This window comes from Hypanus sabinus, chromosome 17, assembly GCF_030144855.1.
Source record: "Hypanus sabinus isolate sHypSab1 chromosome 17, sHypSab1.hap1, whole genome shotgun sequence".
NCBI classification, from domain to species: Eukaryota; Metazoa; Chordata; class Chondrichthyes; order Myliobatiformes; family Dasyatidae; genus Hypanus; species Hypanus sabinus.
In genome coordinates this window covers 37,967,742-37,995,501 of record NC_082722.1, presented here as the reverse complement: position 1 = coordinate 37,995,501, position 27,760 = coordinate 37,967,742, and the positions used below count along the sequence as shown (strand labels likewise).

The 27,760-nt window shown below is 38.2% G+C and overlaps 1 protein-coding gene and 1 long non-coding RNA gene across 3 annotated transcripts in view; one reads left to right on the top strand and one right to left on the bottom strand.

Moving 5' to 3' along the window:
- Nucleotides 1–2,448: 2,448 nt before the first annotated feature.
- sall1a (spalt-like transcription factor 1a) lies at nucleotides 2,449–16,918 on the bottom strand. Of its 2 annotated transcripts, XM_059992866.1 has the most exons (4): nucleotides 16,412–16,918; nucleotides 14,926–15,336; nucleotides 5,246–8,655; nucleotides 2,449–4,028 (listed from the first exon to the last, which is right to left on the bottom strand). In XM_059992866.1, exons 2-4 carry the CDS (start codon nucleotides 14,927–14,929, stop codon nucleotides 3,591–3,593), a joined length of 3,852 nt encoding a protein of 1,283 aa, XP_059848849.1. In that variant the 5' UTR covers nucleotides 14,930–15,336; nucleotides 16,412–16,918; the 3' UTR covers nucleotides 2,449–3,590. The 2 variants fall into 2 exon arrangements, with proteins under 2 accessions (XP_059848849.1, XP_059848848.1); XM_059992865.1 differs by lacking the exon at nucleotides 14,926–15,336.
- The window catches only part of LOC132406830 (uncharacterized), a 33,183-nt gene continuing 20,784 nt past the window's right edge, over nucleotides 15,362–27,760 (top strand). The window contains exons 1-2 of the long non-coding RNA XR_009516263.1: nucleotides 15,362–16,125; nucleotides 26,836–26,965. This is a non-coding gene — a long non-coding RNA (uncharacterized LOC132406830). The remainder of the gene's footprint in view (nucleotides 16,126–26,835; nucleotides 26,966–27,760) is intronic.

The window sequence follows — 27,760 nt, the reverse complement described above, 5'->3', positions numbered from 1 at the left end:
TAGTATAAAGGCTTTGCGATCTTTATTGGGATTCGCAGATCTTAAGTTCCAAAAGAGGCCGAAGCAGTCTTTCAGGGAAATGTAGTAAAGTAAAAAGCATTATTGGAACAGGGCTTTTGTGTTTATTTCACCCGATGTCCCTGCAAGTGATTGGCCTTGGTAATAGGAAAGCAAACATGAAAATGTGGTATAGATTTTTAGCCTCATTAAGGAAGCGCTCACCATTTAGCGTCAGTCAATCAATTATAATCAAGAGCGAAGACGCAGGGCATTACTATAAGAGCACTCAGCCGGTGTTGCTATACTGTAAGGAAGATTCGACTGCGGTACGCAACTCACTTGCGGAGAATAATCTTTTAAAATCTACTTTCCATTTTAGCAAAAGTTGGCCGGGAAAGACTCAACAGGAGGGGAGGGTTCCCATTGCACACGTAGCAACCGCACTCTAAATTCCGTATCGACAAAATGAGTTTTATTTTGGTAACTTAATGCCATATTCCACCGTTAGATAACCAAATCTCTTCTAAACTGCGGGTGTTTTGTATTTTCGGATTGAAATTATTCAAACACATGCTCGTTTCTGGAGGCATTTTTTTCCTCTGGGAAATGGTCTGCCACGTAAGATTATGTGATGGGTGGAAGACGAATCTAGACAACCTCAAGAACCAATTTTTAGTTAAAAACACATGAACTCCAATATATAGTGGGATTAAATTATAAACATGCAGTTAATCGTAATGTCTTCATTTTCTTTTCTGTTTCACCAACGATTGCGATTGGAAACCGGTAACGCTCACCCCTCCACAACGTTCTCAACCAGTGTTGTTTTTAATCGTAGTTCAAAGGTGATTGGCACCTCCATTGAGGTTACTATTACAAACGTGCAAAGCGTCCACAATCAGACGCACCCCTGTAAATACCGTGTTCCCTTTCAAATTCGTACTATTGTTGCTGAAGCATGAACACTGCTTTTGTTACGCTTAATGATAAACGTAGAAGCTATTCCACATTCCAAAACACCGACGATTACCCATCTCAGTGTAGTTAATTTGAGCCAACTGGTTGCATTCAAGAGGAAACTATTTATACTGTGGGGGGGGGGGGGAAGAGGAGAAAGAGAAGCGAGACATTCTGGATTTAAGAGAACAGGGTTCAAAAGCATCGTGGTAAAAATAAACTGCACAATCGACATTACATCAAAATTAATTTCATTTTTAGTAAAATTCCAATCCCAAAAATGAGTTACAATTGTCAGCAGACTTTATCCCCGATTGCAGCATATTTGACTTGCACGACTTTAAACATACTGTACACTTGCTGAAAGGTGACTGCTTTCTACATTCCGCACATAGATAGTGGCCAAGGCGCGATAACTAATTTCAGAGATAACAGAAAACAAATATCCAGCACCAAAGCAATTACTAGGGCCAAAGCGCAGCTCCTCCCATCAATAGTGACTGAAGGACGGAAGGAGCCTGATCTAATCAATACTGTAATTAAAGATCCTATGAAGCGACCACAGAGTGAGGAGCACGTGAGGAATTTATAATCCTGTCCCTGTGAGCACTTTATGAAGGGAAATCATTGGGAAAAGCTCCCACTGTCTCCTTCGATGTCAATACTGTGCGAATAGCAAGTAGAGACAGCTCGAAACGTCTGTCAATAAGATCGCGCTTCTTTCATAGAAACAGCAACAAGAATTATTTCCAGCGGAAAGGGGGCGTTTTGGCAAAGCGTCGGTCCAATTCCCCCCCCCCACACCCCCATGATTCCCTAATAGCAGACGGCAGCGAAAATACCTCAATCAATCGGGTCAATATTAAAACGCAGTTTGATTAAGTTGCCAAACATCCTACACAATCTACAAGGCTTGGGGAGGAATCTCTTTAACAAAGAGGCTGACATTTTGCTTTCAAGTATTCATACTACATTAATCCATAAAATATAAACGTTCTATATTTAAATAAGGCACTTGGTGTGGCTCTTTATACATAAAGTAGGAATAAACAGCAGGATCATATCTCTTGGGTCAAAGTGTACATCAAATAGTTTGTCAGCAGCACTTTTCTTAACTACCCAGTTTACCAAAAAATGTGTATTGAAATATTTTACTTCCATTTATCATTGCTGAAATAGGGTCCTATCGGACTTCTAGTCTTTGGAAATGTGCTCATTCAGTTACCCAGTGGTCTTCACATAGGTCAGACAATACAGGAGTGCTCTTATCCAATTTTCTAAACAAGATACTAATCACATTTTGCATTTGCTCAAAAACTTCTACAATGGAATACGTCATATTGGTAGATATTTAAATACAACATTGCACAACTTTAGTTTAAAAACCTTTTACAAATAGAGACTTACCAAAGTTAACTGCATTATAAAAATTGCATAGGAACACTAAAGAAAGTATTCAGAGAAAGCAAAAATACACACGCTTCAAGAATGGCTGTTGCAAAACTCATGTATTTGATTAAATGAGTAAGAATTACAGTACCTCAGCTGTTAGTAGGTATTAAATTTTAGTGAAACTGGAATGTCCCTTCCAGCTTTCCAAGAAAGTGCATATATCAGTCACAAGGGTTTTTTCATACCTAATACAAAATTATTACACAATAAAACACTATCTCTCGGTCGGTGAAGATGAAGCTTCGTCTTAAGCAATGTACCAGTACAGTATATACATTAATGATTTTCCCAAGACATGTCATTATGATATATAAATATATAATATATATATATTTATACACACACAAGACATAACCTATAATAGCTTCATATTACTCCCTTCAAAGTTGTTCAAAAGATGCATTTACGTAGCAGCAATGTGAAAGTCCAGCACATTTTTCTTCTATACTAAATATACCTATGGGGCAAAAATCTTTATTTTATTTAAAGGTACAATAACAGGAGTTTCCTACGATGACCATCGTGCTTGTTACTTCACTGAAACTCATCAACATTTAGGATGGTGTAAGTGAAAAGCACAATACAAAGAACCATTTTGAACAGAAATTATGTAACCTACAAAAAAAAACTTGCAATTTCACTTGATGTTAAAACAGTAAAGAGTAAACTGCTTACAGAGTGACAGCATCAACATTTAGTTTGAAGTCTGCAATTTACAGTTATTTTGTTAATGGAAGGTATGACTGAACAATGAACTGATTGTGAATACTCCAGCAGACTACCAAAACTTTACATTATATATACAGACCTTTCTTAGTGAGGAATGGTCTTTTGAGGCATTGCCACCAATGCCAGTCATGTTAAAACTAGATTACTCACAAATCATAAAATAAGTTAATGCAAGGGCAAAATTCACCTAACAGAATAGATCTGCAAATGCTAGGAAACTTACATGTTTAAAACACTCTAGTCCATTAGTATAGACGGCAAGATGCTGAAGACCAGTAGTTTACATTTGCAACTTGTTTGCAAAGCAAAGTTATTATCACTAATAAATAAGTCTTTTTTTCATACAACACTAAAAGTTAGGCATTGTACAAAAGGTGTTCTCACAACACTTTGGTCCATTGGCCTGAAAGATGCCCCAGATTACTTCCATTGTTGGAATGTTGACTATCACTTTAGCTTGATACAATTTCTTTGTTGTCTTCCACTAAATGGGTGAATCTGTGGTTTGTCCCATTTTCAGTGGCTATTTTCTCCAGACCAGCTAGAGGTGCACTGGGATCAGCACTATGAAGCTTCTCCATGTTTCCTGTTAAACCACTGATGGGCGAGCTGCCACCATTGCCCAGACTAGCAGGGTTTGGGGGAAGACCACCATTCTGAATCACTGAAATCTCATTGGTCTTCATTGCTAGGCCATTTGTTAGTGCTGCTGCATACTGATTCCAAAATGAAGATGGGTCTCCATCGCGAGCCCTAACAGCCAAATCCTTCTGAAGCATTTCAGTGAATTTAATAGGATTGCCACCAAGGAATGCCATTGGACCATCCACTGAAAGGCGCCTCCCTCTTCTCGCAGGGGCACTGTTCCACATATGTGTCCCCATATGAACCTGTAAAGATGGTACAAAGTTAGACCATACAGCTACAGCCACATTGGATACAAATGAAAGCCTTTCCATACACATCCATGCAGCTTTACGACTTTTGGTCTGGATGTCACTTAAGGTAATGAAAGCCATCTGGTCCTGCAGTTGATTAATTCAGCAGGATTAAGTTTCTTTTTGCAGTAACTCTTCTTAGGTCTGATATCACTCACCTTATGAATACACATTCTCATAAACTAATTTGTGCTTGGAAATCCAGCTGCTTTTCAGAGTGAAGTGATTTAAGGGTGCTGTTCCTCAAATATGACATGGGATATCTCACAAGAAATAACTTGGGTGAAAAAATTAGCAGAGCTTTGTACTTCAGGTAGCATCTTATGGAAGGCCTTTAAGTATACTATGCTCAATCTGGATAAATGATCATCAGGACACACAATGCTTCAAATTTTATCAAGTATATAAAAAAAATGCATCAATTCACAAATCACAAACAAATCAGCAACCAGAAGCTTCCATATGCTTTAATTATAAAATCACACTTTTATCATTTTGACCCAAGGCCATTTTTTCTTACTTTTGCCTTTTAAACAGCACAGGTTACCTAAACCTCTGTAATTTACTATGATACTGAGAACATTACTTTCCCCTTCAGTTAAACCCACAGTCTTGCCAGCCTTTAAAGTTAAACCACAAATGCTTAAGTGTTTGACCAAACCGCACTCAGCGAGGTGAGTGATAACACTGGCATTCCGTCTCAGGGTCCCCATCGAAACCAGACTTCAATGTTGAAACCTCCTCTTTTTAATTTTCCAATTACATTGCAAACATTTTGTCTACCATTTGGTTAGAAAGATTATATAAATATGATGAGCAACTACAGGACAAAGGTCCCAAATTGAGCAGTTCTTTGATAGGTAAAAATCTTAAAACAATCTGTATATAAATGAACCACAATGTTCAGCAACCAGTTGATAATTACTGTGCATTACAACAAGTTATATCATTTAAATTTATCCTAACTACATGCATCATCCAACTTGCACAAGCTGTAAATATATTATTGTACAGATATTTAACCAAGAAATATTATTTTTTCTGTTCATCACTAAGCATGGTATCGTTTCAATTTGTCTCCCCTCTGCCCACTCCCATACATATAAAGCTTTGGCACTAAAAGACTTGAACTATTTGATCATATTTGATAATAAACTGCAGTAAAATACCTTCAGATTGCCTTTGGTGGTAAAAGCTCTTCCACATATAGTACAGGCAAATGGTTTTTCTCCTGTATGTGTTCTCTCATGTATTTGGAGAGCACTGGATGAGGAGAATGTTTTCCCACATGCTGTGCAGTAATGTTGTTTTGGAGTTCTTCTTTGCTGTGCTGGCAGGACAGGTGAGATAGCAGATGCAGACAGAGGCCCTGATGAAATAAGGCTAGCAGGTGGATCTTTGCAGTCCTGGGAACACCCATGCACGAAACCATTGACCTCAGTTTTGATTAGGGATGTCAAACTGTTGGCAGCCACATTTGAAGAGCTCTGATTAGAACCTATATTGGAGTTGTTGGGTTCAAACAGTTGAGATGGAAGATCCCGCATCTGATGTGTCAACATGTGCTGCTTCAAATTACCCTTAGTGGAAAAACCACGATTGCATACTGTGCAAATATATGGACGCTCTTTGGTATGGCTTCTGTAATGAATGTCCAAGGCACTCTGACAAGCAAATGCTTTGCCACAGATATCACAAGATGTATTCCTCAACTTCCCACGGTCTCGACTGGGAAACAGCAAGTTTAAAGTATCATCTTTAATCACTCGTTCTGCATTACTGGAAGTCAGGTCCAAGGCAGCACCATTCGTAGTTGCTGGAGACACCGAATTAGATAAATCAGATAGTAAAGTTCTGTGCTGTCTCTCTTCACAGCCTGGTGACTTTGACCTACGACTGTCTGTGTTGCTGTTAGTAGGGGATGGAGCCTGCATGGAAGAGGTAGATTCTGAAATGGCAGGACTTCCAACACTTTGGCTCTCTATATCCCCAATTATTGAGAAAGAGTCACTAGTCATTTGGTCTCCATCAGCTGATCCATTCTCACCTGACCTGAGGCTTGCTTGGAGTTGCTCAACAAGACCAGTATTAATCATTTTCATTTGATTCTCAAGAGCTGCAATACTGGACATTTCTGACGGCAATGGAGATGGAGATAAACTGCCTTGAGAAACCTCAGCAGATTTGGGTGTATCTGGGACACTACTATCTGGACAATCTTCCATATTCTCATCAGAGTAGTCATCTATATCATCAAAATTTTTGTCTTCAAATGATGCTGTGTCAGATTCCATAGATTCTGGATAGTTGTCCACAACAGGAGTATTAGGAATCTGGCCTCCCATATGCATTCTGATGTGCTGTTGCAATACAACAGCATTTGTGAATTTCTTCTGGCAGATTGGACAAGAATGTTGAACTCTCAGTGGTGGCATGGCACGATGAACACCATAATGAGTCTTCAGGTTTCCCTTGGTGGTAAATGCACGACCACAGACTTTGCATTTGAAGGGCCGCTCACCAGTATGTGTACGATAATGCATCTTCAGCGCACTATGGCAACTAAGAACTCGGTGGCAAATCACACACTGGTTGGGATCAGTCACTTTTCTGTCAATATTTTCTACTAGCTGCTGCAATTTTGATGTTTCAGACGTCTGTAAAGAATCTAAAAGACCTCCAAATGGAAACTTTGACTTAAATTGGTCTGACATAAGTGGTATAAGTGGCGTTGTAAAAGCAGAAGTAGTATTTAGACCTGAATCAGATGCACTTGAGCTGACGGGGACAGCCAAGCTGGTGACAGAATTAATAGATTGTGTGTTTTCATCTAGTTTACCATTTGAGGTAGGTGAAGCACTTTCTTCCACTTCATCCAAATCATTAGCATTTTTCATGGATGGCTCTGTTGCCGCCATATCACTCTTAACCGATCCGGGAGGACTGCAAGAAGACTGATTAATTGAGATAGGCGGACATTCCTCTGACTTAATGATAGCAGACAAACCTGATATAGTTGATGGGAGTGGCAGCCCAACAGATGTGGTCAGTGTAGGTAATACCGGCTTACTATCCAGCCAACTTGTTATTGGTTTCTCAGGTGGCACAGACATTCCATAAGGAATACCTGTATTTGTTGGAACATTGTCTAAGTGTTCTGGAACTGGATAGGGGTTCATATGAATGTGGGGATATTTCTCTCTATGCCTCTGGAAGTGAACCTTCAAATTTCCTTTTGTGGAGAATCTGTTTCCACAAATGTTGCATTTATAAGGTCGCTCACCAGTATGAGAGCGCAAGTGAATCTGCAAGGCACTGTCACTTCCAAACACCTTAGCACAGAACCTACATTTATGTTTAAAGAAAGCCTCATCAGAACTGCTTTTAGTCTCAAATACTACCACATTTGGTGGCTTGCCTTTCCTCTGATTTGCCAGGGCTGTCAATGAACCAAGGTTTCCTGAAGTTGTTTCAATGCTCGAGAGAGGGTTGGAAAACACGGAAGTGGATGTGGAGGATTGAGGTAGCAGTGAGCTGGACAAACTGGATGCAGGACTTAGTAAACTGCTGATTCCAAGAGCTGGTGTGGACACTGTTGATACCGAAGGACTGATTAGCTGAGAGCCACCAAGTGTATTTGTGGACATGCTTTCAGAGGACTGTATAGTACCAGGCAATGAGGATGTGTTTACTTTTGGAGAACTACTGCTAGGCTGAACTATGGTGCTTCCAGGGCTGCTCTGAGGTAGATGAAGTTGCTTTCCACCATTTATGCTGGCAGATTGGCTGGCAAGGCTCTGTGCTAGCCCAGCTGCAGCAGCAAGTTGCTGAGATAGGTGTGAACTAAGTGTAGTTAATGGATTAACAGCAGTTCCTAAATTACCTTGGGAATTGTTGACTGATGGAACTTCTGCATTTTGGGAAGCCAATAAGATTATCTGGTGACGGATTTGTTCAATAAGCTGTAACTGATGGATCTGTTGTTGCTGCAAAGCCAGTAGTTGTTCCATAAGCGCTGGAACAGCAATTTTACTATTCGATGAATTATTAGATCTTGTTTCCTGGGAGAACTGGGCTACTGCCACTTTTGTACTTCGAAGATTTTCAATGATCACATTACTATTTAACATTGAGAAATTTCCCAGAGCTGTTAGATCACCTATGTGAGGTAGAGGTGTTGTGACAGCTGAGGTACCCATTGTGGGATAATTACTGCTTGTATTACTGTGGTTATTACTGTTAGAACTGCTGACATTACTGTTGCTAGTGATGCTGGAAGTGTCCACCTCCATGGATTCTTCCTGGTCAACTTTTTTATGTTCTACAAGGTCACTGCAGTCCGCTTGACTTGCATTCTCAGTCTTGTCATTTACTTCTTCAATAGGATTATCAGGAGATTGTGGAGAGGAGGTTTCCGAAGGAGAATTTTCATTTACAATCAGAACCAATTGTTTCTTAGTGCAATTTTTTTTGTGATGAAGGAAATCGGGCAGTTCAAAGAACTCAGCACAACATCGGCCACAGACATGAGCATCCCCATTCTTACTGACTCGTTCTTCTTGTCCTCCTCGTGAAGTTCCTAAAACAATCCAAAGGGATAGGAAATTAGTCGTCCATCAAGATGATGCAAAGTTTCTCATCAAACATAGGACAAGTACTCTACAGACGCAATAAAAAGGGTTGGGGGTAGGGTGGAATCAATGTTTCTACATTGTACATTTCAGTAGGAATGAAAACCTCGGAGGGCTGCATTTGGATCCAATCATTCACCAAATCCCAGTGAATCTTGTATTTTAGACAATTCATCAAAATATAGAATTCTCAAAATTATAGACATTGGAGCTTAATGAAATTCCATAGAAAGTATTGATTTCCAATATTTCATACACATCATCATATCCCTTGTCCACTGGATGAAAATCAAACATTTGAGGACTCGTTAGACTCTAACAACTGTCAGCTTTCTTCATTTCCAGCAGAATAAGATGGGTCTTTGACAGTTCACTCCCTGTCACTAAACCAATTTGTAATCATTCAGATCCCAATCGCCATTTGACAGGTGAAAGAGGCCAGTCAAATCACTGTAGACAAGAGATACAGGGGTATATTAACAGTTTCATCAATTTCCTGAATTATACAGGTCTCAAGCTTTTAGAAACAAAGTAAAATGATACAGTAGACTAATTTTGCTATGATGACTAAATGCAATTAAATGTCAAAGTATTTGACTATTATAGACACACATTTGCCTGATTAAAAATATCATTTAACTATTCTAAATGGGGCATTACATTTATAGCTTTACAAAAAGGTCTGCTGATGCTTATGCCAACTTCATTAAGTATAAAAATTGTTAACTTTTTCCTCAATCTTTCATAGCTATTACTTTATATCATCATATTTTGAAGGATACCTAATTAAACTAGATTAGAAGATTATGTAGTTACTTTGCTATGAATACATTGGTAGCTGAACATAATTGATGGAAACTTTGGGTATCCGACTGTAAAATTACAATATTTAAATTGTGTGGGCCTCTTGACACTTGCAATTTAATAATCCAGGTGCTAAGTAGGGACAGCAGCATTGCAATTTACTCACCACATTGGTACCCTTGATTTCCTGTAGGCATGCAAAGTAATCAAAGGCTCTCTTTACAACCAAAGGTAGTTACAAAACTGACGCAATGCCCCAATATTTTAGAAATGGAATGCAGGAAGATACTTGGAATAAACATAGTGATGTCATTAGGATTCAAGTTATAATGCATCATGTATTAAGAAGTTTATTTTCATTGTATTGAAGAATTAGGAATTTCTGCTGGTGTACCTCAATAATTTAATAGTTCAGAGTATTATTCAAGAAGTTGATATGTGAGAAAAAATGCACATCCTTTTAGAAATGATAAAAACATTTTTTTACTTAGTCTCCTCCATGACCTAGAGTTCCCACATATCTTTGAAAAATAGTTAATCTTGTAACAATGTTACACAACTGTTTTAGACTTTCCAAAGAACTGCATCAATTTTAAGGAGTCTTATTAAACATTATTATCCAAAGTGATGATGATTCATATTCAAGTGCAAACTTGTGATGACAAGAGTGGTGAAATGCTGATTATTCTCCTGGTATTGCTAACATCAGCCATAACAGCAAGGTCAGGCCGTGATCAAGATAGATATCAACAACTGAAAAACGCAGAAACCAGCAAAAACTCTCCCTCGCTTGGCTGCATAATGAAGTCACTGAGGAGAAACTAAACAGGGGAATGTACCCTTCTGTTCCAAATCAGTACTGTATTCATAAGCAACAGAATGGTATACTTATCCTTTATTTCCACTAACATAGACACTATGCACTCAAGTAAAGCAAATATCTTTTCCCCTTTCTCAAAAGAATGAGGTACACCTAGCCAACAGGTCAAGACACATTCATAAAGGAACGGTGTACCCAGCAGACATTAAATTCTCCTCTAATATGTCACAATTTCCCAAACTCAGAAAAGAACCACACTGTACCAATATTTTTTTTAAAAAAGATCCCAAGTGGTTGTCCATATGGCTTTTCTTTCAATGCCAATTTGTTAGCAAGCCTACTGGGCAAGAGCTGCAAAATATTTTAATAAAAACCGATTCAGCTAAGGCAGAGAGTAATCCAGTCCGTTCTAAGGTCCAATATCATTGCGGATGCCAAGACAATAACCATGTTAGCATTGTGTCAGCTGTCTTCCTAACCAAATTGCATCTGATAAGATTAAGAAAACTAAAAATCTGTTGGATTATACTTAACTCACAAAAACACAAACAGGTACATGAATAAAAACAAAGTGGCAATGTTATTTTCAGTTCAAAACCATCTAATGTCTGCAATTTGTTAATCAAATTCCAAAACAATTAAAAATTTGCATCACTTAGTAAAAATAAAAGAACTTAATGTGAGGGAAATATACATTGATTGTGGTATATAAACAAGCTAAGTGGAATGAATGCTTTTAAAAGTTGAGTATGTAGCAAATACAATAGAAAAATGTTATACTCTGCAAAGACTGACAATTTTGTGTATTAGTTAAACTAATTCAAAGAAGCTTTGGAGGTAATGGTAAATGGTACATAGCAGAGCCAAATTCAGGAATAATTTTTTGACAGAGGCTGCACAGTAGGAAATATTTGTCAACTTGAAACATTTAGTTCTAAAATCTGATTTATTGATAAGCAAATTGTCCCCATTCAGGCCATTCACTGGAAAAATCCTTTTACTTCCTTTCTCATTCGCACTGGTTGCTTGCATTTCTCATCAGACTGCGGATTAATTTGCAAATCAAACAAAAAATTTCAGCACTCTAACCCACTTCATCCTTTTCAAGGACAGGATGACTCCCTATTGTTTGCTCAGCATGAGGACAGCAACTTCTGTCTCACAATGGTGTGTGGTCATGAGGGAAGGCACAGAAAGCTGATCTTGTTTAATTCAGGGATTATCTCCCTGCATGTTTCCCTTTACTACAGCATTAGATAATAAAAAGTTGCCATGACATCAGAATCCAAGTCCATAGCAGAGCACAGGGACAATTAATTTCAGATATTGGGGAGATCATCTGAAATAATGTGATTCAATTGCCATACTGCCCAAGTGTCCTGGGATGCATTCAGAACAATGGCCATTAATGTCATCTCCTGGAGTACATTCAATTTAATATGTACGAAGTTGTAATTCTGTGACCTGCTTGCACTCTCTACTTTTAAGCACAGTTTTAGAAGTTATCTGTGCATTGTTACACAAATATATATTCAAAAACCATTGTTTATTTTTAAGATGCAAGAAGAATTGCACAAAAAAGATTTCTGAATGGCATTTTGAAAACATGGGTAAGCTTTTAGGAAGGAAATCAGAACAAAATTACTCAAGGAAAACCGAAACAGCAATAAATCACCTTGTTGGAACCAGACAGTTTTGAAAATACAGAGCCAAAGTATAACACTGAGGCACATTTTACTAAATTACTTGGTTCACAGATTTCATGTTACACACGTGTTCATTTGCCAAACTAATAGTTGTGAAAGAATGACAAAATTCCTCTAATACTCATGTTATGCTCTCATTATAAAATAATTTTTCCAAAGGGAACTATGGGCAAATCTGAGAATTTAATAGAAATTCTAAATGCATGGTTGCTATAAAGTTGTAATGTTCTGCCTCAGTGTTAGCAAGACTCCCTATACACATAGATTTTCTTTTCAACTTGATCACATTTATGAAAACAAAGACAATCTAGAAACTGGTCTGCTTGGTCAGCTGTGCTTAAACAAATAATTACTAATGCAAACTAAATAACTACTGTGGGAAATAACAAAACCCACTTTTTCAGTTTTGTAACACATCCTGAAAAAAACTGAAGTACAAACCTCCACAATCTTCACGTGGAGTGAACCTATCTGTAAAATTATTCAATACTGGAATGTCAAATCCAGCGGAAGCCAATCTAATTCCATTTTAAAAAAACATGCAAAAACAAAACAATTTATATCTGATATTAAAGCCAACCTCAGAGCCTAGTTACCAGCCACAATCGACAAAATAAAGCCTCTAATTATTTGTGTCCCTTCACATTTTATAGATTAAAACAAGTCTCTAAAGTTCTTATACAGAACAAATTATCAACTGAAGACTGCTTATTTAACTATTAATTTTATAGCATATTCATACCAACGGTTGTTCAATCTTGTTACAAAGCAGTTTGTATTAAATATTTATTGTCAAAGGTTTGAAACTTTACATTCATGACTTTATAATAAATGAAACCCATCAATACTATAAAGACACCATATACTTGGTGTGTTGCAGTTATTCTGTACATTAAATTTAGCAATTAATAAGCATAACTGATAACGGTTCAATTACCCAAAAGACAAATCACTTTTAGTTACTTCAGATTTTGTTACGTATCTTTTCGTTATCTTCAATACTTTAAGATAATTAAGTCAAGTATATCCCTGAACATATACAGTACTTCAAATTTACGCCGAAGCTGCGGTGATTTGCCAGTTATGAGCGAAACTCGATTATGAAATAATCCCCGCAGTCAGATGGAAAGATGGGTAGCTCAGAATGAACACTAGATGGGGTACCGGTTGCAACACGAAGTGAGAAAAACTTAGAAGTCCCACTGTCCCACTCACACGTAAAGTATTTCTGCTTTGGGCTACACACAAGCGTTGACTGCATAAATATTGGCAATGTGACAAGAAACTAAATCCCTGTTGTAGGTAAGGTAAAACTGGCGTGGGAACCAGCCGTCAATCACCTCATCAGGGGTCTGGCGTTTAAGGGGAAAGGGGAAAAGGCTTAGTGGTTGGTGTAGCACTGATAAGGTTAAAGCTGAAACAAACTACTGATATCCTGCTAGGCTAGCTGAGGAACAGAGTTCTGGGGTCAATTCAAAAGGTACTGAAGTACATCTTGTATTATGAACTCTTGTCACCTTAGGATGGAGGGAGGCCGGCAAAGGTTAAAACAGCAGAACACTAAAGTACTTCGTCGCTTCCACTATAAGGAATTGCACAAGATACCACTATTTACTACAGCGCCGGGATAATACGGGCAATACTGTTATCTTTACAGCACTGAGAGACTTAAATCATTTATAAACCCTTAGTCTTCTTACTAAACCGTTTATCAAATAATCTACAAAGTAACTACATTACAACAGCAAATATTTGTTTCTTCAATAAAACCAGAACTACTTGCAAATCCAAGTTTCCCCCCCCCCCCCCAAAAATAATTCCAGACAACCAATCCGCTAAACTATGGATCTTTAAATTACATAAGGAAAATGCATACTTACTGCAAAGTGACTTCAGATGCAACTTGAGAGCGCAAAAGGCTCATGTTTATTTAACTGTGCCAATGAAGCCCACTGCAGTATACATACAAGCTTACGTTGCGCGAGGAAATAAAGCAACATAGCCTAAAAGTATTTTCATCCAAATGGTGTTTGTGCAGTTTACGTGACAATGCGGCATTTAAAAACAATGTTAAGTATTTCAGCTCAAGACGAAACTAAATTAAAAAGTACAAGCAAAAAAAACGTTTTTAATAACAAGTTACAAAACCAACAAACTAGATTACAAAAAAGATGGAGGCTGAGTTCTTCAGATTACGCGGTGACCACATTGCTAGCTCGTTCGCTGAGTATCTTCGGAAAAACTCAAATCTCCCCAAAAAAATCGCTTTTTGTCTTGCAATTCTCCTATGAAGTAGGTTAGATGGGCCACTTTGGTCTCAGATGCAATAATAATATAGCTTGAAAAAACATTTCAATTGCCAAAGTGTCATCGATAAACTAACTTAACATTTTTTGATAAGGCGTCTTATCTTCAATCAGTATTCACACGCATTGATGCGCTTTATATATATACACACACACACACATACATAACCTGAAATTATTGCAACGCAGAGCTGATAAATATAGTATTTGCAAATAGTGGACAAAAAAAGCCTTCTAAATTATATAGAAGCCCCTTCATTTTAATGTCTAAATTACATCACTTAGCACCTCAACTGGATATGAAAAGCGCCTTAAGTTCCAACAGTGCAATGCAAGTATATTTTGTTTCTACCTGTGAAACTACACGGAACAAATCTATTCTTACATGGCCAATAATCCACAAGTATAACTGGCCTTCCACTATCTCAACATTTAAGTTTATAAAGGAGATATGAAATCTCCCCTTACTTGTCAATTAAATACAATACAATTTTTGAAAGGTTTTGAGGAAATATTTACAATTTATGCAATATTAATTGCCTTTAAACAATGATAATTTTGTGGAAAAGTGAAAATACATACCCATGTTCAGTTTTGTAGTGATAGCAGTGTTTAATGAATAACCCTGGTTGAGTGTTGTTGGACTGGTTTAATAGTAAATCTCTGGCTGATCCAGGAGGCTGACTGCACTGTGCGCTCTATTCACAGATCAGGATGAGTCACACACATCCGAACTGGCACGTCAGCTCCTGCAAATTCCCTAATAGTGCAATTTGTTGTTTTTTGTAACGGGGTGAGCAATCGTGGAGTTTGCATAGCGGACTTGTTATCGCCCAAAAATCGTCCTATGTGTCTGGAAACAAAGTCAAAGGTGCTTCCTAACCCCGGGGCTACGAAATATAACCAGGCTCCTCCGAAACGACACGAATGGCAATTGCGAACAAAATCATTTCCTATTTATCTGTTTTTTTAAAACAGCCCGGCCTTTTCTTTCTAGTGAAAAACCAGATAATAAATATTTAGCAACTCAGCAACGTACAGACATAAATTAGTTAATTGTTGTATTTTAAACAAATGGTCCAAAGCTTTACATTTATCTCCACTGTAAACAGTTTTTCAAATAGGAATAAGAAAGAGGCTTGTACAAGTTATTGCGTCGACTAATTATTTTCAAGATCGTCACAAATGACTCGTACTCAAAAGAAAATTCCGCACCTAAGTACAACGCTGAGACTATTAACAGGATGTTAAAATACTCAGAACTTTCTCGCACAGATTCGGTGGTTTTTGTGAAAATGCCGTAAACTATCCATATTCTACATGAAAAAGGCCAGAGAAACAACAGGGTCACGTTCGAGTATCTCCCCCAAGATCCTGTTGCCTCAAGCCCTCAGCAAACGCTCCTTATTTTTGCTCTTGCTCGTTTTTATCCAATTTCTCCGCTGAGTTCCTTCGTCTTTTAACCCACAAAGTCGCGTTCTGGCTTTCCTTGCATACCCACAGTAACCGAGCGAACTTTTTTCCCCCAAACAAGGTGTTCGGCTCCCAGTGACTGAAGTCACATTGGGACACACACAACGCTGCCATCATTAGAGGCAGGTTATTTTTAAACCTAGCCTACGGTCGCGGGCTCCTTTCCATCAAAACATTCAGCGTTATTTCAGCTGAATACTGCCATTTAAATCCACCAGCGAACCTACAGGGAGACTTTGGAAGACGTGATACTTGGATTCCACATGTGCTTTGCTGGATGGACCAGCTTCCTTCCACGCTCCCACAAAGGTACGAAATTAAACTTTTGGGGGGGGGGTTAAGTGGGGGAGGAGGGAAAAGAGAAAAGAAAATACAGCCAAAGGCTCAGTCACATTAAGTGGTCCCCCCCATCTCTACTCATCTCTGTGTATATCAGTCTAGTTGCAAGCAGATCGTGACTTCTGTACAATTAGTATCAGAGCCTCCAAACAAGAGGCAGCGTGCTAATTACTAAATAGTGTTAATTTCAAGCCGCCTAACTCCAGAAATCTCCCCTTTTCAAACTTTGGGAGATTTTACTCACAGTCAGACTCACCATTCTCTGCGGATAATGCTGTATCCTGGTCCGACTTGATGTGTTGCGGCTTCGCCTGCTTCCGACGCGACATGGTGGTTGATACATCAGCAAGCGAATAAAAAATTACAAATTCTGGAGTTGCAAAATTACGGAAATTGACCCTGCCGCCTTCAGTGCGCATGTGTGGGGTATAATTATGATTATCAATAATGCATTGCGATTAATCATCCGCTTCTTGAAAGCCGATTGGCACGTTTCCAGGCGCGGCTTAAAGACTATTCAAATTACTCGACTTAATCAATTAGCTTGTGATTTGCTGGCGCGCTCTGGCTCTGGGTCCCGGTCTCCGGGCTCTCGCCCAATGAGTGGCTGCGCGTCAGTGTGGCAGAGCGGGGCCCCGGCCCCTGGATACCGCAGCCCTTAGCAACACACTCACAGCCACATTGCCTTTGCACGCGCCTCGTTGCTAGGGCTACTTTAAATCTATAACGCTCGCCTCAAATGTATTTACAGTTGTATTAAAGTTTAATGCATTTAATGAACATGGCTCTCCACCCCCCCCACCCCCACCCCCCCCCCCCACACCTCACCCGATTCCTTCTCACTTCTGTCGCCGCGGTTTACAATACTTGCATAGATGTAGGGTGCAGGTTAGGAACAACAAATCGTTTCCTTTCAAACAAATGAATCGTCGCAATTGACAAGAGCTGGCAGAGGACGGGCTGCCACTTTACCCGAAGCATCGGGGGACGGAGCCGCTGATCACGGTGCAAAGGCGGGGACATGAGTATTGCCTGCCTTTTCACAACATGCCGCCAGTCCGGGGACCGGCCCGACGCTGCGATTCACCAACAGGCCAGACGGCGCTTGCTGCGCATTATAGCGGGCCACTCTGCTGGGAATTGTGCATGCGCTCGGCGTTACTCTGATCTTTTAGTTAGGAATTCAGCGGTGCGTTTCGATTTAAATACATCGAGTAGTATTCGCCCTTCTGAGCAACAAATATAACTTTTTAGCAATCAAAGTCGTCCGCAGAGAAAACTTTTTTTTAAAAAAAGTTGCTGCTAACTTTCACTCTGAGTTGAAAGTTAAACAATTGTCACAGGCTTGATCCTGCCCCGAAGGTCCGCCCGCACACCGGAGTCACACTGCCCTTCGCTCCGCGCATTGGCTACTCGCAGTCACTGACGATCACCACAAGATGCGCCAGTTATTGGCACTTCCAACTGTCAGTCAGGGGTCGCCCAGGGAGTCAGAGTTACTTGAGCTGAGTCGTGCAGTCCCGCGGTTACTATTAATGTAGCAGGGGAGACGCGACGCCATGGCTGGAACTCACCAGCTTTCGGAGTTCAGCCACGGACGATCACTTTTTTTGTAACGAAACGTGCCTTCTACCTGTATTGATAACGTGTGTGTGGGGTGGGGGTGTTTGACGACCACGTTCTACTGGTGGAATATCTCGCACCGACTGTGCGATCGTATGAACGAATTGATATATTCCCGCGAGTGGACATATGTTAGGCTGCAACAAAGTACATTATTGATCAGAGCGAGACATCAATGGAGCTTTTGGAATTTCTCGCACAGTAATTTATACCCAATTAGTGCTGTGGATACGTTGCTGGGGAATTATGTCCATGTCAAATACCCATGTCTATCTAACGTTCACAGCACATACTGTTAGCTTTTTTAAAAAACATCGCAACCTATCTAAATATTACCTGAATTCGTTTTCCCCACGTTTAATTACTGCAAAGGAGTAATGATAGTTATTGAATGGACTTTTTAAAAGGGGCAGCCTTCAAAGCTTCGATAGTATGTTCCCCTCCTTAAATACTTAATGAAATGAGCAATATAAGACCAAATAGTACAAATTCGTGGTTAACCGAGCCGAGTCATCAGCATTCAGTATTGAGTAAACTTTCAGACATTCCGCTCTGTTGTTGATATGCCGCCTCCAACTCGTAGGATCTGACAGATTGCAAAAATTTCTAAGTGCAACATGTTAAGGTGTGCGTTCCGTGAATTCAATCGAATTAGTAAAATTAATTTAACGTAGGAATATTGCATTCTTAATATTTAGTTTTCCCACTTTAATCGATAACCGACAAACTGTAGATAATAGTTATTTGATAATATGGAGACTTATTAGAAATATGCCGATAAACAAACACAGGAAAGAGATTACGGGGAGAATGCTCCGCGATTTCAAAGAAAAGGCTATTTTGAATAATTAATTACATATCTTAGCTTGTTTAAAGTAATGTCATTTTTAAATGCATCTTTCAGCCGTGGTTATTTCTTCCTTAATCAGACGATTTTTCTGTAACGTTTTATGGAGTTCATTTTACTGGTAAGACAAACGAAGCTATCACGGAGAGATGATTTTGAAGAATGAAGATAATAATGTGGTTAGGTGCTTCTGGAGTTGCCATTATTTTTCACGGAATATTTAACTAGGCACTTGGTCAGTGATGGATATTCAAGAGTCCTTGGTTCCATTTTTAAACACATCATCCTCAAAGCCATGCAATAAAATATTTGTTTAATACTTCTGTATATATTTTAAAATTAGATTTGTTAATAAAGCTCTCGTATCAATATTTATGATTCCTATCATAAACTAATACTGCGGTTTGACTTATAAACTACTATTTCTAATAAGCAAGATCCCGTTTTGGCAAAATCAATTTTGAGTTAATTGATGCGACTGTAAACAGGGTGTGATCTTCACGTGAAAGATGACCAAAATTTAATTCCCCTAGGCTAGATTTTTAAGCCGTACAATCTAAGTACAATTAGCTTCATAATAGTAACTGGGTTTACAGACGTATGTGAAAAACACAATTAATAAATAACCTCACCAAGTATCCAGAGCAGCTAATGCATTCTAATTGACTTTTATTTGAGAAACCATCTTTTCCTTGGACCTTTGTTGACGTCTGTAGTCATATTGGTGAACAAATAAGATGCGTGTTTCACTCTTAACAAGTAAAACAAAACTGCATTAAAACGATAACCAGAAAGTCGTGGAATAATCGGTTATGTGGGATCCTAAACAGGTTTAGAATATTAAAAGGATTCTTTAGAAATAATCCTGTAGTTTTTTTAAAAAAAAGCTAAATTATTTAGTCAGGGAACTTATTTTTTCTGCAGTGTTACTTGTGATGGGAAATAAAAGCAGGTCATACTGATCGATGGCAACCTCTCTGATTTCTGAGGTTCGAACTGTCCAGTGTGGTCTGACGGGGGCACTACAACGTGGAACATCAACCATCATCCCACATAGTGATTTATTTACTAATAATCGATACAAGGAGGGAACACAATTGAATCACCCTTGATTATTGCTGACATTGTATAATTGATCATTGTTCATGAACAGAGGTTCTCACCGCATAATTGAATCATCAGCAACATGGGTCAGCGAAGGGCGCCAACTTAATACTGCAGCAGCCAAAAAATGATCCTGATTTTTCAGAATGTCCGGAGGGTATTAGGGGCGAATCTAGTGAAATCTGCTAACCTTGTAACCAGATGAGGTGAAACATTTTAACTCGATTTGTTTCTTAACACATTTGATGGCTTTTGTTTGACCTGTTTGTCAGCAATCCACTAGTGCTGTCCTTTTAACACATTGATAGACATACTTTAAGATGATTAACTACAGATTTACAGTTGACAACCCACCTGTAACACATTCACCTTTATGGAAACGCTATGTTATATTTCAGATGACAGCTTGTCACTATTTATAAATGCATATGTTAATTGAAAACGGACCACATAAAACAGACTGCCCGCATTTCCATATTTTCTGTCGCTAGCGATTCAATCGCAGCTGCCTTCCTTGCACTTCGAGCAGTTAATCTTCTAACTACGAGCAGTAAATATGTTTCATTTTTTGTGTATTGGGAAATGACAGCAAAAGCTTACACATGAAATAGTGATCAGAGGTCAAAGCTTTTCAAACGTTTTATTTGTTGCAGACTTGGGCACAAGATGTTTATCTACAGCCACCAGACACATACCCAGGACAGAGTACCTTAATTCTGTCTGAGACAGGCTGTTATTGTTATTGATAGTTAGCATCAACGTCCAGGCTGAGAAATGGAGCCGCTACAGGGAACTTCATGCAAGACATGGTATTGATCTACCTCCCTGAAGCTAGGTAGAAAGAACAGAAGATATGCGCGCTTTATTCAGTTTCTATATCAACTATTATCAGTTTTGGAACATATTGTCAATGACAGAGACGATATTTTACTATTCAGCACCTCCACAGGCTAGAGTAGGGAGTTTAAAAATATCATACAATGCATTAACACAAATCGTGCAGCGGGGTCGTCGACGAATGCATTCTCTTGTCAATGAAGACCCACGCAGGGGGAATGAAGAATTAATCAGACTACACATACCTAACATAGCTGCTATCGATTGTTCAGCTAAATCAACCTCCGAAGTGTAAGCATTGTTTCACTGGCTTACCAAAACTTAACTACGACCTCCAAAAAAAAGTAAAATTCCGGGGTTCCACGCGAACGAACTGTCGCTAACTCCGACAACTTCTCCACGTGTGCACAACAAATTTCTGCATTTAATTTTTGCACACAAGATTATAACAATTACTGTAGTTCAGTATCAGAATTTATTAACTATTGATTTCCTTCAGCATTACGGTTTGTTTTGCTTTGCTTTTTAAAGCTGTCATTTATCGGCTTATGTAAGGTTCTCGTATAATGAATGAAAATATTTGCGTTTAAGCCATTCCTATTAAAGTCTGAACGCATTTATAACAGACGCCTCTCCAGTGAGTTTAAGTACTGGTTCTGCTTAAGTGTTTTACCACATGGGGATCATATAGAAAGTTGTTACTTCTTAGGTTGTAATAATAAAATATAAAACACTAAAACATTCATTTGTAAATATTTGCATCTTACCTTGACTATCTCAAAAGTAGACAAGTAAAACATTAAGTATTCAAAAATAATACATGTAACATATGGTAATTATAGACATACAGTCAGCCTTTTGACATAGAACAACGTGCATTTTGAGTTTATTTTGCAACGCCGTTAACCACCAACGCAAACAAACTTAGCGATAGGTGATGCTGTGTAATTTCGTTGCGAAGTTACTCCAGAGAAGCTCCGGTGATTATCTTGCTGCGATGAAGTTGAAACTATTTTCGCGCTTTTTTAGCGCGCGATTTCCCACGAATCTTCCACATATTATCAAATCTATTCTTTGATATGAACACAATTAGGTATAATGGTTTGGAATGCTCAAACAAGGGAAGACACATTTATCGGCTTTAAATTATTCTAATTAAATTAAAAAGAAACATTAAGTGGAGGTACGCAGGAATGGAAAATCAAACTAGGTTATAGAATCTCTAACATTTTAATAATATTGCGACGTTAACTCATTTAGTCTCTCACTCATACGTCACCTAATTTCTTGTACTACTATTGTAGTTGTTCGTATAACATCGCGGAACTAAATACAAACGATGAGAAATTATTCTGACTTCTGAACCTAAATTAAAACAAATTCAGATCCACAAGTAAAATCTATTTGCAGTTATATCACTATCTAATTAAACTGAAAACATGGGGAAAATACTGTAACTGACATCACTCCATCAGATGTACTGCTGCAGCCTCTTTGAAGCAAACCCCTTGCAAGCAAAGTATTAAAGAGGACCAGAAATTAAGGTAAACCCTATAAAGTATGTTTTTTAAGAGTTAAACTAAATACTAAACATGCAAGTAATTATAATTGATCACTGTAATTCTAAATCATACCAGTTGTGTTAATGGGCTGATTGTATCATTTGTCTCCAAGAACAAAGAACTTCCATAACTGAAAAACCACACATAAATACACAATCTGTTGACTTTGGACAAAGAGAAATTTGGATGCTATGATTATTTTTGTGAGCATTTACAACACAAATGATTATTGTACTTCAAATCCCCAAACACAAAGCATTTCCTTCTCAGGAAGATTTCATTTAATGCCAGAAGTTGTTCAGCCCTCAGTGTTGTTTGGCTGAATTTATCTGGAAACTGTGAAATGTAGAATTTTTAATTGTCTGAAATACACATTCAAAGGTGTAAGGAGATATGTTCAAGTATTTGCGCCAATTCCTTCGAGTAACTGCGACTTTATATCTTAGTTGTTTTATTTTCTTTTTATTTTAAAATATATACAAGCTTTTCCACAATTCCTAATCATAATTTTAGTAATCTCAGAGACAGTGGAGAAAATGAGGCAATCTTAAGCATATGCTTGTACATCCTTGCATCCATATGTGGAGCTTGAATTTAATTCCAGATTTTATCTGGCAAAAAAAACTGCCCAAATTATTTTTTGTATATTTGGCACAGGCATGAATCCATAAATGAGGCACCCTCATCCTCTGCTACTTTTAGCAGCACTTATGTTCAGGATCTTTGAAGAATTTTTTTTAAGGGGAGAGGGAATTGTGTCTAATTAAATTGTCCCTGTCATTGGGATGGCTGGCAGTCAAGGACTAAATCATTTGAAATCAGAGTAGCTGTGAGCTAATGTTCAGAGATAAATGTGGAATGACACAAAACTGGGGGAAATGTATCATTTACACTGAAATAATGGAAAGATCAGGCATTAACAATTAAGATGCTAAGGACAACAAAGGATGATTATTTTAACTGTAGGGTTTCTTTTACAGATTATAGTATCTGTAAGAGATGAATTTTGATTATTTCCTTATGCCAAATATTGAATATAGAATAAACATGGAGATTCACAAGACTTTCCCAGGGTAGCAGACAACCTTCAAAGAGAAAAAAATTGTGAGCATTCTGGAAAAGAAGAGAAAAAAGTAAATATATTCTAGATTTGAAATTTTTAATTGTTCCAGTCCTGCATCCCATGAACACAGTGAAGTAGTAAAATAGCATTATTTATGAATAATTTGTACAAATTTTGAATTATGACAATTCTATGAACATGCCTAGAATGCAATTAGAATTGTGCCTGCAGTAATCATAATGCTGCTGCAATGAAATCCAATGTATCCTGTAATTGAAAACTCATTTCCAAGGTTCACTTCAGCCTATCACTGTTGTGTGTGTTTGTGCACCAAGTTTGAGGAAGCCCCACACTGACTTCTAAGTCTGTATCTCAGCTTTATTATCTATCACATCCTCTTTCCTTCAGCTATCTAGCATCCTCACTGCCACCACAGGAAGATCATTAAGGCTTTACTTTTCCCACAGTTATAAGAAGGAAAACAACGTTAATCACCATAAATGTAGATAAAAGGGATGATGTGGTTTTTTATAAGTTTTTCATTCATATTTATATGTATATCTAAAAATGCATTAAACACCACTATCATATCCATTTCTAAAAAAATCTCTAACTATAAGAAATACACGCACAATTTATTCAAAATAAGTTTTAATGCTTTAGGCCCTGGCATAACAGAAAAGCAAAATTTGGAGGAAAATTGAAAGATTCAGAAGTAAAAACAGAAAATTTTAGAAATACTCAGTCTGTCTGGCAGCATATATAGAAAGAAGAATAGAATTAATGCTTCGTGTAATAACCTTTTATCACAATACTCTTTATCTCTCAGCTTCTTTCCTGGCTTCTGTCTAAGGCTGGACCACATGTTTACAGTCATGGTACCCTATTTGACCCTAAAGTGAGCTTCGAACTCTCCATACCCTCAATCACCAAAAATATCAGTTTCTACCTCTCCAATATAATGCATTTCCACCCCTGTCTCTGATTTCATTATTTTCATCTGTTTTATTGGATATGGACATTACTGGCAAGGCTGACATCCAAAAGAAACCTTTAATTAGGTTAAATTGCTGGGCACATGGAGAGCATGTTAGTGGTTGAACATGAACTTTAAGATATAATTTCCATTTCAAGATTCAAGATTGTTCAATGCCATTTCCAGTACACAAGTGTAAAAGAGAACAAAATAATTGTTACCCTTGATCTGATTAAGTACAAAATAAACAAAGTAAGATAAAGAACACAATAATAAAAAAAACCACAATAAATATAAATGCATAATATAGCTTATACGCATTGATTGATTGTATGTACATAAAGAGATGCTAGGTACTGGAATGTCTGCACATAGTGTGATTCTGACAGGAAATAATAATGTAGTGGTGGTGGGAGAGTAGTGGGGTGAGTTTGTTGGTGGAGGAGTTGATCAGCCTTACTGCTTATGGAAAGTAAATGTTTTTAAGTGTGGTGGTCCTGCCATTTGTATTTAAGGGGAAATATTTGGATAAATCTTACAAAAGTAGGGTGATATTACTTAATCAAATTAAAATGAAGAGCATTTTGTTATCTGCAGGATGGACTCTTCTATTCTCCTCCCAGCTTCCACTTCCCAAATAAGCTCATTCTGAAAGTTTAAAGTTCAAAGTAAATGCATAACCAAAGTGCATACCATATACAACCTTGAGATTCATTTTCTTGTAGGAACTCACAGGAAAACAAAGAAATGCAATAGAATCCACTTAAAACCACACACAACAAGACCGACAAACAGCCAATGTGCAAAATAGGACAATTTTGATCAAATAATAAAAAAGTAAACAAATAATACTTAGAACATGAGCTGCAATATCCCCAAAAGTGAATCCACAGGTTGTGGAGTTTGTTTCGTGCTGAGGCAAGTGAAGCTGGTACAGGTTGCAAAGCAACAACTGCTCCTGATTCTGGTGGTGTGGAACCCAAGACTCACGCGATGGTAATACTGCAGAGGGAGATGGGTAAAACACAGGGAGTGTGCCTTCTCAGGTGGGGGACCCTGGCTGGTATGTAGTTGTGGGGATGAACATGGGTTCATCGTCCTTCTGCGCATCGTCCTTGATGCTTTATTCTGCCCCAGGAAAGGCTGACCTTCTTCCTCAGGGAACCATACTCGCATTCCCGAGAATCAAGTTTGCCGAATTCTTCAGAAGATCATAAAATCACTTGTTCAATTAGATCAGGAGTCCCCGATGTTCTTTATGCCTGGATCCCTACCATTGACAGAGGGCTTCATGGACCTCGGGTTGGGAGTCCCTGGTTTAGATGGTTCAAAAGTACATTTCTTAAAGGGAAACTACAGGCTGTTGTTTGCAGTGATTGTAGTTCAGAAGTCTATCTAGGGGATACATTGTACTTCTGTGAGCTGCTCGCAAAATGTCATCATATATCACCAGCACCATCTTGCGTTCCAACTCAGATTGTTCCAGTTACCCACTTTATTTCCCTTCTTAATCAGTTCTTTGAGATTAAAAATGATTTATCTCAAATAAAGTTCTACTCCAGCGATTAATGAACCCTTGTGCGGGATTTAAAGGCCACGCCACATGGTTAGATTTTCCTCTTTCAAATTCACTGTGTCTCTCTCTTCTTCTTTGTTGAATCTTTTTGGTCACCTGTCCTAATGTCTATACCTTGGAGTCAATTTTTGTCTAATTGTTAACAAAACAAAATCTGAATTTATTTAGGATAATTGATTATTTTGAAGACAATGCAATATTTTATGGAGTAAACTAATAACAGTGAAAGAATGCACTTCATTTTTTTATTAATATGCTTTCTTGTTCATTCTAATCCTAGTCTATCTCAGAGAAATTTTTACAGCTCTCTTTCTTTCACTTTTCATTATCCCACTTAAAATTCCCCAATAGTCACCTTAAGGGTAATTAACATATGAACACAGTATGACTTTTGAAAAAGATGTTGCACACTTTTTAAAAAAAAAACGACTGTTCCTTAACTTTTCTCTAACCTTCCATCTTTGCTACCCCATTGTTGCAATTCCCATTTGGGTGGTATCCTTCAATACCACGCCCAAACAATCTTTTTTTGTGTATAGAAAATTGGACAACTGATGGGCTCTTCAACTGAGGTCATCGTAATTGAGCCCAATCCTGTTTCAGCCAGTGTCCTTATGGATGTACCTGCAGAGCAATCAAGATCAAAAACCAAGGCAAATATTCCCTTCCCTAACTTAGAGTCAAGCATAATGTCTCCATCACTGCTGAACCACATCATGTTCTAAAATCAGAATTTAAATAAGCATAACTGACAGTGGAAAAATAGTGTATTTTCATTTATTATAAACAACAAAACTTTTAGAATGTATTTATGACAGTAATACACATAATTCATAAATTGTTTGAGTTTTGCTGCTGTTTGTCGTTTCATCCATGCATATTATAGTTTTGTTGAGGTGTTTTCCATCAGCAGACCTACTCTGTGTTCTTAATTTTTAGTTGGTGGTACTTGGTTCTTTTTGATTAGGATGTACCCCTAAGACTCCATTGTGTAATATTGTGACGTTTTACAATTTCTCCTGCTTACGCAGGCCTCCGTGTGCTCCCAGTGCAGACTCAATATCATCTCAAATGCCCTTTCTCCATTTCCAGTGGTCCTGGGGTGAGAGGTTCCAAGGAGCATCTCTTCAAGGAGGCTTTTTTTTTACACTCTGTCCACCTGCTAATCTGTTTCCATGACTGAGCTCAGACTAGAGTGTCTACCTTGGATCTTTGGTGTCAGGTAAGCAAAGTTCATAGCCGGCCAATGCAGCTGACTGAGTTGGCTCAGCATTAGTTCTCAATGCTGCAGATGTTGACCTGGGAGAGGATGCTGATGTTGGCTTGTTTATCCTTCCAGTGAATTAGGTGGTATTTACAGAGGCAGCATTAGTATTATCTTTGCCATACCTGCTCTAGGTACTGCAGGTTTCAGACTATAACTGATGCCTAGTGGACCATACAGACCCTGACATATCTGAGGTCTTGACTTTCATATACCCTTTACCCAACTTGATAAAGGCTCTGCAGGCACATTGAATATGTTGATGAATTTAATCAGTGGTGCTTACTTTCTCAAAGAGATATTTCCCTAAATATGTGAAGTGGTCCATGTTTTTCAGGGTCCCAACATGAACCACTATTGTCAACATGTCACTGGAACTTTGACAACTGATACGTGCGATATTCAGTGAGTTTTTAGCCAGGCTTTAAGACTGTACAGTAACAGTGAAGATCTCTGTCGTATTTCAAACTCTAGGATTAGGTGACTTCCATGCATGTCTTTCTTTCATTTTGTTTATTGCAGGTTTCAACTATCTAAGTTAAGGAAAAGTTTCATTCCTTGTGAATGGCTGAAGATGTCGTGAGAGTTTGGAGTGCATGTCACCAGCAATCACCATAGCCTGCTTAACTCTTTATTCTCTTATGGTAATCCAGTGACAGCATTTCCTTTGGTTGGTGTTTCATGGTTTGCTTTGCTCTTTATATTGTCCAGAATTCATGTTATCATTTGTTTGACATGGTTGACATCAGTCCA

What these genes read in the sequence shown, in the direction of transcription:
- sall1a (XM_059992865.1), bottom strand. Translation starts at nt 16,574, where the DNA reads ATGCGCACTGAAGGCGGCAGGGTCAATTTCCGTAATTTTGCAACTCCA. An exon ending in AGCATTATCCGCAGAGAATG is followed by an intron (nt 8,656 to 16,411) that starts GTGAGTCTGACT and finishes GGATTGTTTTAG; the next exon opens with GAACTTCACGAGGAGGACAA. An exon ending in CCACCAAAGGCAATCTGAAG is followed by an intron (nt 4,029 to 5,245) that starts GTATTTTACTGC and finishes CCATCTTTACAG; the next exon opens with GTTCATATGGGGACACATAT.